Here is a 19339-nt window from a genome sequence, read left to right as displayed (position 1 = left end):
GGTGATGAACACATTTCTCCCAATGAGAGACCAGTTTGTTGATACCATTACTGTATAGCGTTTGACTTTGTTGATGGAGCCATGTCCCCTCTGCTTGCTGCACCATTTCATCACTCTCAGAATGAAGTCCTTGAAGGTGTTCTTTAAGTTTTGGAAACAGATGAAAATTGGATGGGACCAAGTCGGGACTCTATGGAGGATGATTGATGACAGTGAACCCAAGACATCAGATTGTTGCAAATGATGCAGCTCTCATGTGCAGTCTGGCATCATCATGCTGAAGGATAGGGTGCCCCATATGTGGATGAACTCTTTGAATTCAAAACTCAGCTGCAGCATTCTGTTTCTCATGCACAGACATAGTTGCATTGCACATCACCACATTACAGGCTAAACGTCCGCCGCTCGTGGTCTCGCGGTAGCGTTCTCGCTTCCCGAGCACGGGGTCCCGGGTTCGATTCCCGGCGGGGTCGGGGATTTTCACCTGCCTCGAGATGACTGGGTGTTTGTGTTGTCCTCATCATTTCATCATCATCCAGAAAAGTGGCGAAATTGGACTGAGCAAAGATTGGGTAATTGTACGGGCGCTGATAACCACGCAGTTGAGCGCCCCACAAACCAAACATCATCATCATTACAGGCTAAAATTTGGAGCCCTCCAGCAGTGACATGTAGACATGTTGAATAAAGACGTAGAATGGTAATAACATTTGTTTTATTTAAAAATATTTAAGAGTTTTCACATAAAAAATTCAGGAGCATTACTTTGCAGCACGCCCTTGTATATTTGGTGCTAACAAATAGTCTTTTTTTCAGAAATGCTTTTCTTACTATTGCCAGTCTACATTTTATATCCTCTCAAGTTTGAGCATCATCAGTTGTTCTGTTGCCCAAATATCAAAATTAATCTACTCACTTTTAGTGTCTCATTTCCTAATCTGATTCACTGAGCATCACCTAATTTGACAAAATTCAGTCACCCTTCCTAAACTTAATTTGATGATCAACTTACAACCTGCTTTCAAGGCACTATTCATTCTTTTCAACTGATCTTCCAAGTCCTTAGCTGTGTCTGTATTTCTGTCAGTGTCAATGACAACTCTCAGTGTTTTCATTTCTCCTCTCTGACATTTAATTCCCTTACAGAATTTTTCCTTGGTTTCCTTTATTGCTTGCTAAGAGCACAGGTTTAATAATGATGAGGGTAGGCCACTACCTTGTCTCACTCCTCTCTCAACTACTACCTCCATTTCATGTCCTTTGACTCATACAATGTCACATCGATTTTTGTACTAATTGTAGATAGTCTCTCGCTCCGTGTCTTTTGTCCCTGTTACATCCAGTCAACAGTGTCAAAAACTTTCTGTAAATCTGTAAACTATATAAGCATTGCTTTCCACTTCTTTTATCTTCTAAGATAAGTCACAGGGTTAGTATTGCTTCACTTGTTCATATACATATCTGGTACCCTGAACTGATCTGTGACGTCGCTGGTGAGTGAGAAAATGTGGAGTTGAGGGGGCTCCTTCAGTTGGATGTTAGATCTCGTATTGGTGCTGTTCTAGCAGCTGCTGTAGGGAGATGGGGTTATATTTCCAATGCCCTACACCTGAATGGGAGTGGTAAGGACAAATTAGGAAATCTATTAGCAGAAAACATAATGGGGTCCACCAGCACACAAAGGCAAATCTGTGTGGCTGTTGGGGTCAGGTGAGACACTAACTTTAACTCAAATTCAGACAGACAATATTGAAGGAATGAAATTGGCAGACTCCCAGTTCATCTTACAGTAACAGAGAGAAGGTTAAAATCAACTTGCTTCAACAGAGTGTTAGGGGGATAAAAAATTAAGCAAATGCAGTGTTAATTTGTTTACAATAACTTAGTAGTCAGAAAGGAATTGATGTGATTTTTCTATCTGAATACTAGACAATCATGGGGATAGAAAATCTGATTAAGTGGTCCTAAGTTAGCCGCATATTAACAGATATCCAATACGGATAAAGGAGTTGTCAAATTCATAAAAAATTAATATAAATATGGAAATGCAGAAACAAGTAGATTCTGTATGGATCAGGATTTAGAAACATGGGCTTGCCTGTCAGTATTAGGAAATACATTATTAGTATTACAGTACACAGGTCTCCAATGGATATTGGGGAAATTTTTTATGAAAAATTTGGATTTTTTTATTGTGCTGTTTTAGTCACTTATAATTTTGTCTTAGTCATAAATTACCCTACATGAGTTGCCCAAGATAATAGTACCCTTATTGATAATGTATTCATACATAAAACAGAAGTTGAAGAAATATATGGTTGTCCAGTGGTAAATGGATTTTCAGATCACAATGCACAGTTACTCACATAACATAAGTTAGATCTATCTGTGAACAGTTCGAAAATACTCGAGAAAACAGCAAGGCTGTTTAATGACAAAACTACTGAAGATTTTAAGGGAAACTTGGAAAATGTTGACTGGGGTGATATTTACACAGAGCATAATGCTAGCTTTAAATTCAGCATTTTTTTTAACAAATTGGTATCAATTTTTGAAAGTAGTTTTCCTAAAAGGTAATTAAATGTAATAACGGGAAGTCATTAAAGAACCCTTGCATCATGACAGTTATCAGAGGCTCTTCAAAATGAAAAAGGCACATGTACAAAATAGCCAGAACAACTAATAATCCAAAAATACTTTCATATTATAAACAATACTGTAACACAGTAAGAAAAATTGTAAAAAAAGTGCAGGGCACATCTTGTCAGATCAGAGAATAAAATCATGTCAGTGTGGCATGTTGTTAAAGAAGAGACAGAAAAAGGAGCCATTAAAGATATCTTATTTCTGCTAACACACACACACACACACACACACACACACACACACACACACACTCACATATTTTCTGCATGGAGATAAATTATAGTGTTATGAAGCTGAGCAAAGAAGCATCAGTGGAGAAAATAGCAAATGATATTTTTGTGAAACTTATTGACTGGTTATGCATTAATGATCTAGCTTTACGCTTGGGGGAGGGGGGGGGGACGTAGTTCAAAACCACCAAAAATACCTGTTAGCCTTATACACCAACAAAAAATAAAAACAGGATAGAAAGTTCTAGGTTCTTGGGTGTGAATATTGATGAAACGTGAAGTAGAAAACCCTTTTAGTAAACTTGTTTTCTTTTGTCATTATTCTTATTGGGTAATATTGTGGAACGACTCCCAGTTTAGTCAAAAAGTATTCATTGTACAAAAGAATGTAATTAGAATTATGTGTGGGTTTCACACATATACATATACACAGCCTCACTTATGAAATTCACTTATGAATTGTGTTATTAGTAGTCTATCTGAGTTTGACAGTAAGAGATATTTACTGGAAAGAAAAAAAGATATGTGCATTAACTCTTAACTGTGGCACAGATTATCTGAAACTACTTGACAATCTACCCATGAAAATAAAATGCTTCACTGATATTAAATGTAGATTAAATTTTTTTGTTAACAATTACTTTTATGCATTAGAAGAATTATTTAATACAAATAATTAGACATTTTTCAGAAAAAACTGTAAATGGCCTCTCTCTCTCTCTTCTCTCTCTCTCTCTCTCTCTCTCTCTCTCTCTCTCTCTCTCTCTCTCTCTCTCTCTCTCTCTCTGTGTGTGTGTGTGTGTGTGTGTGTGTGTGTGTGTGTGTGTGTGTGTGTGTGAGAGAGAGAGAGAGAGAGAGAGAGAGAGAGAGAGAGAGAGAGAGAGAGAGATTTCCATTCTGTTGACATACTGAACATTATAACATTTATCATGAATATGATCTATGGAACAATTAACTAAATTTCAGTGTCAAATTCTTCTCGCACTATCGTATCTCCCAGCTCATTTTCACCTACTTACACTTATTTTTATTTATAATATTAGTCTTGAAGTTCATTTCCTTTTTAAGAGTCATTCTGTATATTCCTTCATCCCTTCAGGCATTAATTCAAGCGCTTGATATCAATTCAGCAGCTTCCTACATAACCTAAACTTTGGGCTTCCTTCAGATCAGCCTGCCCTGCAACCTGCATTCCAAAAATTAATATGAGCATGAAATAAATATTGGCAAGGTTCTGTTCTCTTTCTGTTTGAGCACATATGACATCATATGCCACTTCATTATTATGTTACAGGATGGAGCAGGTGTCCATTATTGGTAGATTTAGTTAACCCTCTTCCCTTTAAAGTCTGTATTCCCTTTAACCTGCTTGATTTGCTGCATTTTTATTTTATTTTATTTTTTCCTTTCATCATTCAAATTCAGTATCTCACATTATACAAGGTGTTCAAAAAGGCTCTCCGCAGTGCCGTATAATTGTTAGCCGCGCATCCCGTATGATTGTTCGCCTGCTTGGGTTATTTCCCTTCAAGTGGACTCTCCAAACATTCCCCTGTTTTGTTTACTTCAGCCAGCATCAGTAGTATCGTTGGTGTGTGTCGTTACGTGTTGATGTGAATGTTTAAGTTTAATTTCTTTGTTTGTTTGTTTCTTTTTTGTCACTGTTAAAATGCTAACCATTGAAGAACGTGTGTTTTTAGTTGAACAAGTGTTCAAAGCTGGCAGTAAATACACAGTTTCAGTTCATCAAACATTCAATTCAGTTTTCCCGGAGACAACACTCCCACATCGCGATACTGTGCTACTCAATATTTCTGATAAAATGTCCGTGAGTTCGAACAAGTCAGTAAGAAAACTTGCCCAGTAAATCGATGTTAGTGTTGGAACGGCCCACATAGCTGTAAGGAAAAAATTAGAACTTTTCCCATACAAAGTGGCAGTCGTGCAAGAACTGAAAAATACTGATCATGGCAAGAGACTGCATTATTGTCAATGGTTCAAAAATTTTGTTCAACAAAATGGAAGGGATATTCTTAATGAAATGTTTTTCACTGATGAGGCGTGGTTTCATTTATCCGGGTACTTGAACTTGCAAAATTCTCATATGTGGAGTACTGCAAATCCATTGTGTATTCATGAGGAACCACTTCATTCTGTGAAAATAGGAGACAGGATTGCAATTTCTAGACGTCGGATTGTGGGCCCCGTATTTTTCAACGAAACAATAAATGCACAATGCTACTGCAGTGATATTCTGTACCCATTCATAAGAGAACTTGTGTTAAGTGAGGTACTGAATGGTTATTTTCAACAAGATGGTGCAACCGCACATACAGCTTGCGTTTCAATATCTCTGCTTGCTGATGTTTTTGGTGGTCACATAATTTCACAGGCACTTTGGCCTCCACGATCGCCTGATGTAACACCACCTGACTTTTTCTTCTGGGGTGCAGTGAAGGCAACTGTCTATAAAAACCGTCCAAAATCCATCGATGAACTGAAAACTGCAATATCCACTATCACTGCTTCTGTTACAGAAGAAATGTTACAGCTTGTGTTTGGAAACATGATTAGACGAATTTAATTATGTATTCAACAATGGGGGGGACTTTCAACGTTTAATGTGAAGATTTGTAAGTAAAAATGAATTTTCAATAAATTAATAACTTGTATTTCACCGAGTTTCATTTCGGTATATTCACTGTGGCATACGGCACGCGCAGCAAGCAATCAAACGGCACTGCGGAGAGACTTTTTGAACACCCCGTAGAAGGATTTCTACTGAATCATGTCATTTTGTCTATTTGATTGCTGCCTTCACTATTTCATCTGTCAAAGCTACTATTCATCTTCTGTTGTATTCCATTCTCATGTTTTAGTTAGATGTTGATTGGTGCTCCCTTTTAAAGTCTCAACAATTCTTCCAATTTACCCATATCCCATCCCTCTTAGGCAGTACCTTTCTAAAAGTTCTTTAGTTTTAATCTGCAGTTCATAACCAATAAAAAATGGTCAGTCCACATCTACCCCAGGAAATGTTTTGCAGTTTAAAATACGATTTTGAAATTTCTGTCTTAGAACTGTATAATCAAGCCAGCTTTCTTCCACTTATAGAGTGTTTCACAATTCTTTTTAATGCAAGCTTATAGGGGTTGTTGAGGGCGCTTAGTGGATGAAGGTTTGCTAAGGAACCCATGTCCAGAAACATACCATTTTGATGTAAAATGAGTTCGAAGATCAGATAAATTTTAAATCTCTTGCTTTATGGTATATAAACAAGAGGGACAATGAGCTCTGACCCGTGTTCTCTACAGGAGCCCACAGCATGGGCAATGTTTTGAGTACTTATCGTCATGTTCTCTAAGTGATGAAAGCCATCTTTTTCGAAGTCGAGTGTGGCATGTCTGTGGTGCACCAGTCGTCCCTTCTAATTGTGAATGTACCAATTCTTCACAGCTGTTGTAGTCAGATGAAAATGATATGTGATGTCAAAAGCACAACAGGCTGACAACAGTGCTCTCATCTCAGTTTGTGTGTGAATTGTCAAGTGGGAGATTTGAACGTGATCTACTCTTCTAACTTATTTTATATCCAAGTGATACATTTCCGGACATTAATCTCTTCTAAAAATTTTATCTACTGAGTCCCTTCTTCTACATTAGAAGCCCGTAATAGGAATCATGAAACATACTGTGTACAATGGTCGTTCATAATTTTTAAACCAGGTGTTTGCAAGGATTAAAAAGTACTCTACAAATTTCTACCAAGCAGATTACCCTTTCATTCCTATCTCCCAGTCAATGCTACTATTTTCCCTTCTGTTCCTTTTTGTACTGTCAAATATTAGTCCCCCAGTACAGTTAAATTTTGGTTTTTCTTAACTGTCTAAATAATTTTTGTTATCTCATCATAAATTGTTTCAATCTAATCATCGTCTTTCAAACTAGTTGGGTTATAACTTGTGCTGCCATGGGGGGTGCTGGCTTCATGACTGTCTTGGCTGCGATGATGTGTTCACTCAACTGTTGATAGTAGCTTTCCCACTTTCCTATCTTCTTGTTCCTTATTAGACCTAACCATACCTCACTAATTACCACTATGTCTAATTTCAACCTTGGGAATGTATCTTGCCTATAGTTCTTCAGATGCTGTAAGGAAGTGCACTACTGAAACATTTTTTGTGGCTGCCATTAATTATCCATACTACCTGCTTGACCAAGTTGCTATCTCGAAAATGCAATGTCTTTACCAGCTGGAAATCTCAAACACCAACTATGACAAAATAAATTCACATGCTGCTTCATCCGCAGCTCTCGTGGTCTAGTGGCTAGTGTTGGATCACGGGATCCCAGGTTCGATTCCCAGACAGGTTGGGGATTTTCTCTGCCCAGGGACTGGGTGCTTGTGTCATCACCACCACCACCACCACCACCACCACCACCACCACCACCATCACCATTTGTGACAGTGGATAGATTGGACTGTGAAAAAGAAATTTGACTGTGAAAAAATTGGGACTTTGTATGGGTGCTGATGACCCCACAGTTGAACGCCCCACAAACCTATCGTCATCATCATCAACAACAACAACAACATGCTGCTTCTTTATCTCGCTTGTATTTCATATCCATTATATACATTCCTTTTTTATTTTACTTCAGTGTATGATTTTAACATAGTTCATGGTACAGATTGGTCTTTGAAATTTGCACTCTGTATGTCCTCTCTGGGTTTAGATTGATAAGCAGTGTCATGAACATTGTCATGCCCAGTGAGGTTCCATGGTCTGCAGCAAATCTCGGAGGTGGGACAGTGTTTTCATGGAATAACTACCCTGATGAGCAGGTGTCTCCAAGAACAGGAATCTATGTGCCCATCGCCCTGCATTGCAGATACACTGCATCCACTTTCATTCTCATGCATGCAGAAAACAAACACTTACTTACTAAAATAACAAGATACTTGCTCAAGGTCACAATTGCCCTTCATCTTTTAGATAGGTAGTCTGTTTGAGAGAGAGAGGGAATAACATATTACTTTCTCCAAAGTGGTAGGTTACCCCTTAACCTATTCATCTCTCATTTTAAATTCTCTAACCTACCACCTCCAACAAAGGATTCAACACTTCACACTTCAGGTTGTAGAGGGCTTCTTTTATTTTTCCTGGTGACATTGTCTTCTTGAGTAATTCTTCCCTGGAGATTCAAATGAGGTATTATTTTAATTTTGGAATGTTTTACCCAAGAGGGTGCTGTCATAATTAAGGCATACAGTAGAGCTACATGTCCTCAGGAAAAATAACAGCAGTAGTTTCCACTGGTTTCCAGCCATCAGTAGTGCGACAACAGAATGGCCATGTTGGGTTATGTTACAAGGCCAGATGAGTCTAGATTATTGTCCCTCCAACTGCTGAAAAGGCTGCTGCCCCACTCAAGGAACCACAGATAACCCTCTGTTGTGGTTGAAGCATGGAAGCCACCCCACCTTGTAAAGGTTGCAGGTACACAGGAGTGGGCTCAATTTGTTACAGTGTGCAATGTAACTCCTATTGTCCAAACTCCAACTATCCTTATCACCAGTTATCCACATCACTTTAAGGAAAAAGTAATTTGTACTGTATGGCTAAAATTGCTGGTTTTGTTCAAGAGTTATTACAGTACACTGTACATTTCTTTACCCTTCAAAAATTAATCTACAGCAAATGTATTAAAAGGTAAAATCATACAGTGAACAATGAATACAGTCTGCACATTGTTGTACATGCAATATGCGCAATGTTGTGTTTGTGTGACCTACATTCAGTGTGGCCTACATCAATCTGTCTCATGACCATAAGGTGTACACTGATTTGTCACTATAGGTTCTGTCTTCTGACTCTTGTTTGTGAGTGCATTTTAATTTACTGTGTGGCATATGTCTTCTAAAAATAAACAAATTGTATTTTTGTTGACAGACAAAATAAAAGTCCTTGAACTATTAGACAAAGACATGAGTGGTACGCAGTTAACCAAGAGGATCAGCATGGGAAAATCAACAATTTCAGACAAAAAGAAGAACAAGTCCTCAGTTTTAAACTTTGTGTCTGCCCTTGAGAATGAAGATGATAATTCATTGAAAAAAGCAAATAAAACAGCAGAAAACACAGAGCTTTAGGAGGCCGTTTTCAAGTGGTTTTTGCAGCAGTGAGCATTGGGATACCCTCTTTCAAGGCCGACAGTTTGCAAAAAAAAAACAAAAAAAAAAAAAAAAAAAAACTTTTAGTAAAGAAATTGACAGTTTGTCTTCACTTAAAACAAGCACTGGCTGGCTACAGAATTTCAGAGAAAAGTGGATTTATGTTGTAACCCGAAAGCAGCTGAAAATGTTATTAAAAAATTCAAAATTGAGGCAGAATCTTATGACCCCAAATTTTTATACAGTGCAGATGAGGCAGGTCTTATTTGGAAGGTTTTGCCTGAAACAAGTTAGCTTCTAAAAGGGAAACCAGTGCTCCTGCCCATGAAGTTAGTAAAGACCATGCTGATCTGTGTTAACTCCACAGGAAACCACAAAATACCCCTTCTGTTGATAAGAAAATTACAAAACCCATGGGCTTTCAGAAATGTTGAAAAACTGCCAATCAAAGGCAGATGACTGTTACTTTGTTTTGCAAATGGTATGATTCAATTGTCATACCTGAAGTAAAAAAATATGAAAAGGTCGTAGGAGAGAAGGCAGTAAGATTATGATGATACTTCTGGACAGTGATACACCTTATTTTCTTAAACTGACAGAGCACACATGGCTAGCAGGAAGATCAATGCAAGATTGAGTGAACCTCAGTACATAATTTTAACAGTGGAGAAGGCAGTGTATTTATCCAAGTATGAAGGTATATAAAAACTCCAGAATGTAAAGGCAGATTCACACTGGAAATCAGTGTAATGAAATGGAAGGCAACATCACTGCCAAATACTTGTGTGTACATGCTAAACAGAAGCTCAGTATGGAATCACTTTATTTAACACAGAACAAAACAGTGAAATTGAGGTTTTGAGATATGCTTTGTGGTACAAAAAGTTGGAATATAGTTTCAGAATTAAGAAACTAGTGGTGTTAAAGTTTATTAATAGCCACAGAAAAATTCATAACATATGTACTTGACAAACTATTTACTATGAAATGCTGAGAAGTGAAGCAATATGAAAATTGCTGTTCAAACATTTCAAAACATTTATTTGCTTGAGAAAATACATACATACATACATACATACAAAATAATAATTGAAAGGCAACAAACAGAGCCTTTTAACCTTGTTGAGTGTATTTTTTCCTTTCAGGTACCAGTTAACATGAAGAAACACTGTATTTCTGTACTTCAGTGGAGCTGAATTTTTCACTGGCAAAAATAGATTTTTTATGAAAATAGGTTCATCAATTTATGTCCTTGTTTATGCACAGTGTAGCCATTTTGGTCCAGGTATTGGGAAACCTAAATTATTTTTCACTCTCTGATCTGTTGCCTCATTTTGTGGAGGAACAGGAAAAATATCAAAGTCCACATGGAGCCTTTACAATGTGTCACAGAAATAGAACCAACAGTAAAATAAATACTAAGATTACACAAAACCACAAACTCCTCTGTTATAACATAAGTGAATGTGATAACAGGTTTGACTTCTGATGTTAGCAGACATCATCTTTCTTTTCCCCACCGTTGTCAATGTCAGAACTTCCTTCCTGAGAAATCCTGATATTGACATCCCTTTCCATTCTGCCCTGTCCCGTTGCATTCTGTGTAATACTGCCATTTTAAATGCATGTTGGAATGTTTTGACATTGTGTTCTGTCAAGTGTTTATCAACCTTAAGGCAGCAGTTATGAATTCTTACAAGGGTACATTTTTCATATAGGGTATTTTGTATTTTTGTGCAGTTTCAAGGTGGATATCCAGATTAGTGGCAGAATGGCTTTTTAAAAGTCAACAAAAATCTCTTTAGGTGTGATGGCACCCCACTTTATCCCCACCATTGAAGTAAGTTGTCACGTCAGAGTCTGTTAAGGACGTTGTAACATGGCATGTGACACACTATTCTAATGGAGAAGCTCAAGCTGTGCCATGCCTATCATTTTATAATTGCACTTCTGCAATCTTTTTATTGAATTTTTCCTTATTGAGGAAAGGAGACCGCTCTCAATTGGATTAAAATTTATTATTTTCATTTAGGTGATCAAGTGAAAGTGTGGCATCCCCTCCCCCAGCTCTCTCCCTGAAATAGCTTTGAATATGGTTTTGGTTTGTTTGAAGTTGAATGGTTCAGCTTCCTTCAAATCAAGTGTCTGATAGGTACATTGAACATTGATTATGGGGTTCTTTCTTTGGTGTGTTTTGTGCAGGTATTAGTGTTTCTTATTTATGCTAATACTATATACAGCTATATGAGGAAAATTGAAGTCTTCATGAAAGGTTTTTTTTTTTTTGGGGAGGGGGGGGGGGGGGCAGTGGATATCATCCATAAGCACATGTGAAAACAAGCATACTAATAGTTATCACTCTTGGATTATAACTAACAGGCTGAAATTCAATTGCAATAAACTCATTACATGCAATTTTGTCTACAGCTGCATTCAATTGTCTTACGGTGGTTGTAAAATCAGAGACACGGATGACATCAGATTTCTAGGATTAGCAAAAGATAGAAACTCTCATTACCCCTTGCAGAAGCTCAGTGCTAGTTTCACAGCTAGAAAATTGTCATTAATCTGCACCTTTGATACCCAGAAACTAGTTTAAATTGCATACTACCATTTCTTGATACCATATGGGACAACTCTGTTCAGATGCAGAGAATATTATTAGTCCAAAAGCGAGCAACAGTTGTGTTAAATCAGGAATCTCATTTCAGTTAACTTTTACTAACATTTGTGGGACTTTTACACAGACATTACAGCACATTTATTTGTTTTTGACAACATGAACTTTATTTGAAGAAAGGGGGCAGCATCCTACTAATGAAGGCAGAAGATTAAGCTTTATGTTGCAAACAAGTCATTAACTGTTGTTCAGTAAATTATGCAACAGACCACACTGTATATTTTCAGTAGGTTTCCTCAAGAGTTACAGGCTGTTACTGACAATTCAAAGTGGAGAAATTTCTCCACGTGAACTCTTTAATTGTCGCAGGAATAATTTGAGCTAATAATTTTATTATGAGAATATAATTCACAGAAATGAGTGGAACAGTATATTTCCTGTTCATATGTAAGTATCTTCTCTGCTTTATTGTGTTAAGATATGTGTGGATCACTGAAATGATTGAAAAGTGTGAAACACTGTTCATGTAAAGGGGATTAAGGTTTATTTATCTGTATAGTCCAGTCATCCTACTTTGAAATTTTTTTTTTTTCAAGTGGATGATAGGATGGTTCCTTGTCAATTATTAGTGTCTTGTAAAATAAAATAAAATTTATTTCTTTAAATTTATTCTTGTTTTAATTGTTGTTCTCATCCTGGAATTTTGTAATTTATTATTTTATTGTCATGAACTTTTTCTTTTAAAATGCTCTTGATATGCCTTTTTCCACGACATGACACAGAAGCCCTATTGAATGAAAATAAACAAATAAAATGAGCATTACTGGTAAGAACAGCCTGTTTCATCTTAACCACAAATAAATACAAGGATACTGAAATATATGTGACCTTTTATATTTCAGGTCCTACTTTAAGACTGACATCAGATGTGATTCGGAATTCTCTGGGTCCATCCATTTTGGATCCAAAGAATGACTACAGGTTAACTTCTTGGTGTCTTCAGCAGGAAGACCAGCACAAAATTACACTTTATCAGTGTGACTTCCAGTTTACTCCATGGACTCAACGCTGTGTACGTCAGGCTGACTGCATTCTTATAGTTGGTTTGGCAGAGAAGGAGCCAACAGTGGGAAAGGTAAATATTTTTCATTGTGAAGAAGATACACACAGTTCATAGGATCTATATTTAATGGAACAAGTAAAGGTAACAACTTACTATATACTTGAGGCACTGAGTTGTTGACAAGCAGTAAATACTGCTAGTTTTCTGGTGCTTTTCAGTATTGTGTCATGTGCTTTATGAAGTTACGGGCCCTCAACTGTACAATGAGATTTTACCTTTGCTTTTTCCATTATATATAGTACTCTTACAAATGTATGTTACCGTATTTAACCTTATATTTGTGTGATATATATGAGAGTGAATATTCCTTTATTTTGTCTCTGGCCTATGTTTTATATATAATCCATTTTGTATTGTTTATGTGTTGACATATACTCTCATACTTTCAATTTCAGATTGAAAAAGAAATAGAACGCCTGGCAGTACGGACACAGAAGGAGCTTGTTCTGCTGCATCGTGATCGCAGTAAAAAGCCAAAAAATACAGTGGCGTGGTTGAACAACAGAAACTGGGTATCGGCGCACCACCACATTCTCTGCAAAAAACGTCTCTTTACTGAAAGGACAAATGCTAGACTTGTGAGTAACAGGGTGATCTTTTTATGTATTTTGTGTCTCTGAATTCATATCCATAAAAAGCATATCCATTCACTAGGAACAAGAGCATTTTGGGAATCAATTCTATGATAGAAGGTCCTGCAGATATTTATTGTCATTTCCTTCATATGGATCTTGACTTTTCAGATCTCATACATAAACATACAATATAAATGACTGCTATGAGGACATTTTTAGTGCAGCATGTTTATATTGGACTTGAAAATGGATGACAAAGAAATGAAGATATTTGGTACCAGCAAATGGCTCACTTGTCTAAAGTATTGAAGGCCAACAAATGGTGTCTCAGTCTGCTAGATGAATGACGTTGAAGCATAGTTTCTGTCCTTACTTCACATGTTGGACAGTTATCCAGAAATTACATTTCATATACCTTTTTTATGAAAACACAAACATGTTACAAAATCCCTGGATGTCTATTGTTCCTTCGTTTAATGCATCATTATCTAGAATTTGCTTTTGCAAATCTGCACACCTGTTGCCATGTACAAGACTGTGTAACATATGTCATCCTCTGTTATTTACAAGTTTGTATTCAGTGTCACCCATTCATATATGTTCCCAAGAGCCATCATTGTGTTGCAGTGGAACATTTTCTTACTTGTAAACAGCAAATTTGAGTCTTACATATTCCCAATAAACTGTTGGTTTGGGACAGCAACCAACACAATCAGGAAAAAGTATTTGTAGTAGTCTATGATCACAATTTTTTATTTTGCTTGTGCCCTGGTTGGGAAATGGGCATAAGGACTGCTTGCCAGGGATGCTCTGAGGATGGTACTGTGTACTGAAACCAGTAGCCAGTAGGCAACATAAAAACTAGTGACTATAGCTTAAAACATTTTTTTTTCCTAATTTTGAGTTTGTTTATCTTCTGCCGAGATTGCTCACCCAGTTAAATCCCAGCCTCTAACAGTGGTGCTCGGTAAGAAAACTGGATATCTTCAGGCAGTTGTGTTCATTAACTTGTTATGAATTAATATGGAATATAGATTTCCAACTACCTTCTCTTTAGCCTCTCACACTATTGTGCTATTTTTAATGCATATTACTTTAGCTATTATAATCACCAACTCAGAAGTATGTTGGGAGTTTCAGAAGTAAATTTCACATCGTCCCACTCTATGATCATTGCTATAAAAGTGGCGCATTGACAGAAGAGAGTTTCTGGATTTACTTCAGACACAGTTCTGCTGCGGTACAGATAACAGGAGCATAACAATGTCTGAGTGAGATGGAATGGCAGCTGGAAACATACTCCACAGTTGAAGTATACCTGACAGTATGATTCAAAGGGGGGGAAAGTCTAAATTGCACCAGATTTATTCTGAAATTCTGGTGATATATGGACCAAATACAATGTTGAGTCCAGCAGTAGTGAAATGGTGGAAACAATTTGACCAAGGCGTCACAATATGGATGATACTGATCAGGAAAGAATACCATTGACATTGATTGCAGATGACAATGTTCAACCAGTTGAGGAGCTGATTCGTAGCAATTGTAGATTTTAAAACAATGAGAACATTCTAACATAGCTTCTCAGATGGTTCCATGACCAAGGAGCAGATTTCTGTAGTTGAGGAGCTGAACAATTGGTAAAACTGTTCTACCACTGCTTATGGAGAGGTGGTGACTGTATTGAAAACGCCGGCCACTGTGGCTGAGCGCTTCTAGGCGCTTCAGTCCCGATTCGCACTGCTGCTACGGTCACAGGTTCGAATCCTGCCTCGGGCATGGACGTCTGTGATGTCCTTAGGTTAGTTAGGTTTAAGTAGTTCTAAGTTCTAGGGGACTTATGACCTCAGAAGTTTAGTCCCATAGTGCTCAGAGCCATTTGAACCATTTTGTGTTGAAAACCAGTGTCATGTATCTCTGACACTCTGGAGTGCAGTGCAGGATTCAATAAAAGTTACTTGGGCTACCATAGTAATGTTAAGTTACTTTTTCTGTAGTCTCCTCATAACCACAAGTCTTATAAATGTATTAGTACCATTAACAGTGGAACATTTTGAGGAAAATTCTTACTCATAATTTTTGCCCACATCAAACTGCCAAATGGAAATTTGGACTTTGAATAGATTATGAGATAATAAACATTATGGAATATTGCTTAAAATTTCAATCATTTCATGTGATGTAGCAACAACCTACTGTATTCAGTAAACAGTATTTCACCATCCATGTCACAGATAGCTCACTAGGTATCATACAATGAACTCTGAGGTTTCCGAGTTTCCTGTGATGCTCTGTCCCTGACAGCTTGATTTGCCCAAATAAGGTTCTCAGGTGTTTGCTCTGTAGGGCTCTCCAGTTTCACCTGTACATTTTTTTCCAGTGACACAGCACAGTCCTCGCAAGCTCTGTGATGGTGTTGGCAGCTTAGTGGCCCTCTCTTTATATGAAGGCTGTGTGGAGTTAGACATGATACCAGAGATGTTCAAGATACAGCACTGTTTTGCTGGAACAATTCCTCGTGGAGAGACTTAAGAATAGTGAGAGAACTGATTGCATAGCCTCTTTGTCATAATGGCATGCTGTTAAGGTGCCTAAAATAAATATTAAGGATGATCTGAAGATCGTAATAAAAAAGGCCTGTTTTGAAAACTCAGAGCTTTGATTTTTTCTATTTTCGTGTCATTTCAGCTGATTTTTTTTTTTAAAGACAACTTTATTTAGTCATTTACAGTTTATTAATATTTTTCAACAGTATTGTAATCTCTACTTTTTTTATTTTTTAGGAGGAACTGTATAAAAGAGTCTTGCAGACTGTTCCAGATGCACAGTCAGACTTCTCCCGTTTGGCTCGGTGGCTTACCGGTACTTCAATAGGCCTTGTTCTGGGAGGTGGTGGTGCACGTGGAGCTGCACATGTAGGCATGGTCAAAGCAATTGAGGTATTAACAATTTCATTTCCTTTATTCTACTTAGATGTAGGTAGTTACATTGTCAGAGTACGATTTCTATTCAAATCAGCTGGGGAAAAAAAGACTATTTCTGAGATATGACCAATTTCCATACTGTTATGTTTTGAAATTTGCATTAGCACAAAAGCTTATTCCAAACTTAAGCTTTAATCTCTGACATTCTTTCTATCACTGATAAATAGTTGCAAAGCTTGCAGGAATGCAGTCAGGTATAAACATGAAAGATTACTAGCATCCACAAGTCACAAACTGCAAACAAAACTGCACAGTGTAAACCTGTGGTGGGCTGAGCTCCCCAGCCCAGACCTATGAAGAGAATAAATAGCAAGCAAAAAATACAAGTATCAGATGGCCAGGTGTATTCTCTTGGTTCCCTCTGTACCTTTGCGGGAACCACTTCCCGCACTTGGCCAGAGAAGTGTTCTCTCTCTTTGGCATCTGCCATCGAGAGGGCTTCATCTTGGGGTTCCTCTCCCCGGTAACCTCTGAATGAGAGGCCCAGTGCCAAATAATGGCTGAAGGAACTGCTCTTCATTGGTCCCTGCCCTCAATTCAGATAGCCTCTTGAATGACCCTTGCCCACCAAAGGTTATGAAAAAAGAAAAAGAAGAAGAAGAAGAATTGGGACAAGGATCCTCTGGTGGCCCCGGGGGCACCAGATATCCACCCGCACCCTGCAACATGCAGTCAGGTTCTGTGTCGATGTTTGTGGATGTAGTTCCATCCCCACAGGTGACAGGCAGTGATCCTGTGGCATGCTCGGAACTCCTGGCACCTTCACATGTAACCTGGCCACCAGTCGTATGATCATTCAGTGGAATTGTAATGGGTGCTACTGTCACCTGCCAGAACTATATATCTTATTTCCCCTTTTCTGGGATTTGCATTGCTCTCCAAGAAACACACTTCACTCATGACCATTCTCCAACATTCCGTGGTTATTGTGCATTCTGTTGGAACCATGCTCGTTCCGAGAGGACATTTGGAATGGTCTCTACTTTTTTCTGTACAGATGTTGTAACTGAATGGATTCCCCTTCCTACCTCATTGGAGGCAATAGCAGTGCAGGTGTAGACAGCCTCAATGATTACTATCTGTAATGTTTACCTACCTCCAAGCAGGCCACTTATTTACGTTGAATTGAGCACATTAATCCAACAACTTTCCCTCTCTTTTCTCCTCCTTGGGGACTTCAGTGCACACCACTCCCTGTGGGGGATTACAGCCTCATCTGGTAGGGGCCTTTTAATTGACTAGCTTCTCACAGACCATGATCTATGCCGCCTCAATGAAGGTTCTCCTACCCACTTCATTGCCAACCTGTGATATCCTAAATCGTGTTAGACAAATGCCAGGATAGTTCCTTTAAAAGGGCATGACCCCTTTCCTCCTCCAACCTTCCCTAAATTGAGCTTGTGCTCTGTCTCTAATGATCTCATTGTTGATGGAACAATAAATGCTAACCTCCTCCTCCTCCCACACCTCCCCCCTCCTCTCCCCCCCCCCTCCCCCACTCATATCCACCCATGACACCTTTTCAGCTGTCAATATAACAGTTTTTTCCCTAATCTAGTGGCTTCGCTATATTGGTCACAACAGAATGACCTTTGTGACAGTGACCACTTTCTGGTGATCCTGTTGTTTCCTTGTCACCACCAGACAGATCAACTGCCACTTTGGGCACTTCACAGAGCCAACTACCCCCCCCCCCCTCCCCCCCCCCCCCCCAAATCCGTTTGATTTCTGGGATGGACTATACACAACTGACCATCTGCTTAGGTTCGAAGCAACAGTCCGACAGGCTTTTTCTAAATGCCAACACCTTATCACAGTCATTTTTGACCTGCATGAGGCATACGACGCAGCTTAGCATCACTAAATTTTATTTACCCCCCATGACTGGGGGTTTTGAGGCCTTACTTGCCCCTTGTTTGCTTTGCTGATCCCAGATGTGGATTTGTGGGTGCACATAATATCTCTGCTCACTCGGAAATAGAACATCTGGTGGGCTGCTTGCCCATCTAGTATCCTCTGCACAATCAAGGACACTACTGTAGCGTAGGGCTCTTCCTTCTGCTTCTTGTGGAAGAAATCCATGATCCTGTGATGTCTCCATATCAATCATACCAGGTTATCACATATTTTTATTTTGTTTACTGAGAGACTCTCACATTGTTGTTGTGGTGCCTTACAAACAATAGCTCATTTCTTTGTGGAATGCCCCCTCCATGCTGAGTATGGGCTTCTGGACATACTGCCTTTAAAATTGGCAGACAACTCCCAGATGATTTACGAGGTTCTCAGTTTTCTCCATGAAAGTGGTTTTCCTTCTCATTTATAAGGTGTTAACCTATATCCGGAGAAGGGGCAGGGTGATGGGGAATGGGGTATCTCCTGCTGTCTGCTAGGTCTTGGGGTTCCTTGATCCTATCTCCTAGAGCCAGGCTTCTCTTTCCTCTCTCTTTTATTCTGCTTAATCACTTTTAGGTTTGGTTTGCCTCTTTTATGCCGCTTTCGGTTTTCTATTTTGCGTGTTGCACTCTGTTAAATAGTGGGCACTCTTGAGTATATGGACCAGAGGTGCAACAGCTGCAGGTGGAACATTTCCTGTTGCATGCAGAGCCACAGGAACACCCAACTGCTGACTTCCCTATTTGCTTCATCTTTTGTTTTATTATTGAAAGTGCAAAAGATGTCCATTACGGTGTTAGCCCTCTTCCTTATACTGTTATGAATCTCCTGAAAAGCTCAGAAAATGTTCTTGGCGGATATCTACACTCTTGGATCGTGGGACTGATGACCTTGTTGTTTGGTCTCTTAAACACCCCCCCCCCCACCCCCCAATAAATAAATAAATAAATTAATTAAATAAATAAGTCAGTCAGCCAACATTTTGAAAACTGAGACCTGTTATTTCTGCCAGGAATGTGAAGTTATACTGAGTGTCAATGCAAATAATCCTCATAAAGAAGTATGTGAAGAATACAAAATAATGAAAGTTA

The 19339-nt window shown here is 38.5% G+C and overlaps 1 protein-coding gene across 8 annotated transcripts in view; it reads left to right on the top strand.

Annotated features, from left to right (window-relative positions):
- The window catches only part of LOC126183261 (neuropathy target esterase sws), a 195278-nt gene that overhangs the window by 96985 nt on the left and 78954 nt on the right, over positions 1 to 19339 (top strand). For all 8 annotated transcript variants that reach the window (XR_007536714.1, XR_007536712.1, XR_007536713.1 and 5 more), the window contains exons 17-19: positions 12573 to 12805; positions 13189 to 13371; positions 16152 to 16307. Coding sequence is in view for 4 of the 8 variants with exons in the window: in XM_049925078.1 (XP_049781035.1) it covers positions 12573 to 12805; positions 13189 to 13371; positions 16152 to 16307 (572 nt within the window). In the remaining 4 variants the exon portion in view is untranslated. The remainder of the gene's footprint in view (positions 1 to 12572; positions 12806 to 13188; positions 13372 to 16151; positions 16308 to 19339) is intronic.

The sequence above is a fragment of the Schistocerca cancellata genome, chromosome 4 (genome assembly GCF_023864275.1).
Source record: "Schistocerca cancellata isolate TAMUIC-IGC-003103 chromosome 4, iqSchCanc2.1, whole genome shotgun sequence".
Classification (NCBI taxonomy): domain Eukaryota; kingdom Metazoa; phylum Arthropoda; class Insecta; order Orthoptera; family Acrididae; genus Schistocerca; species Schistocerca cancellata.
This window is presented reverse-complemented; position numbering and strand designations above follow the sequence as displayed.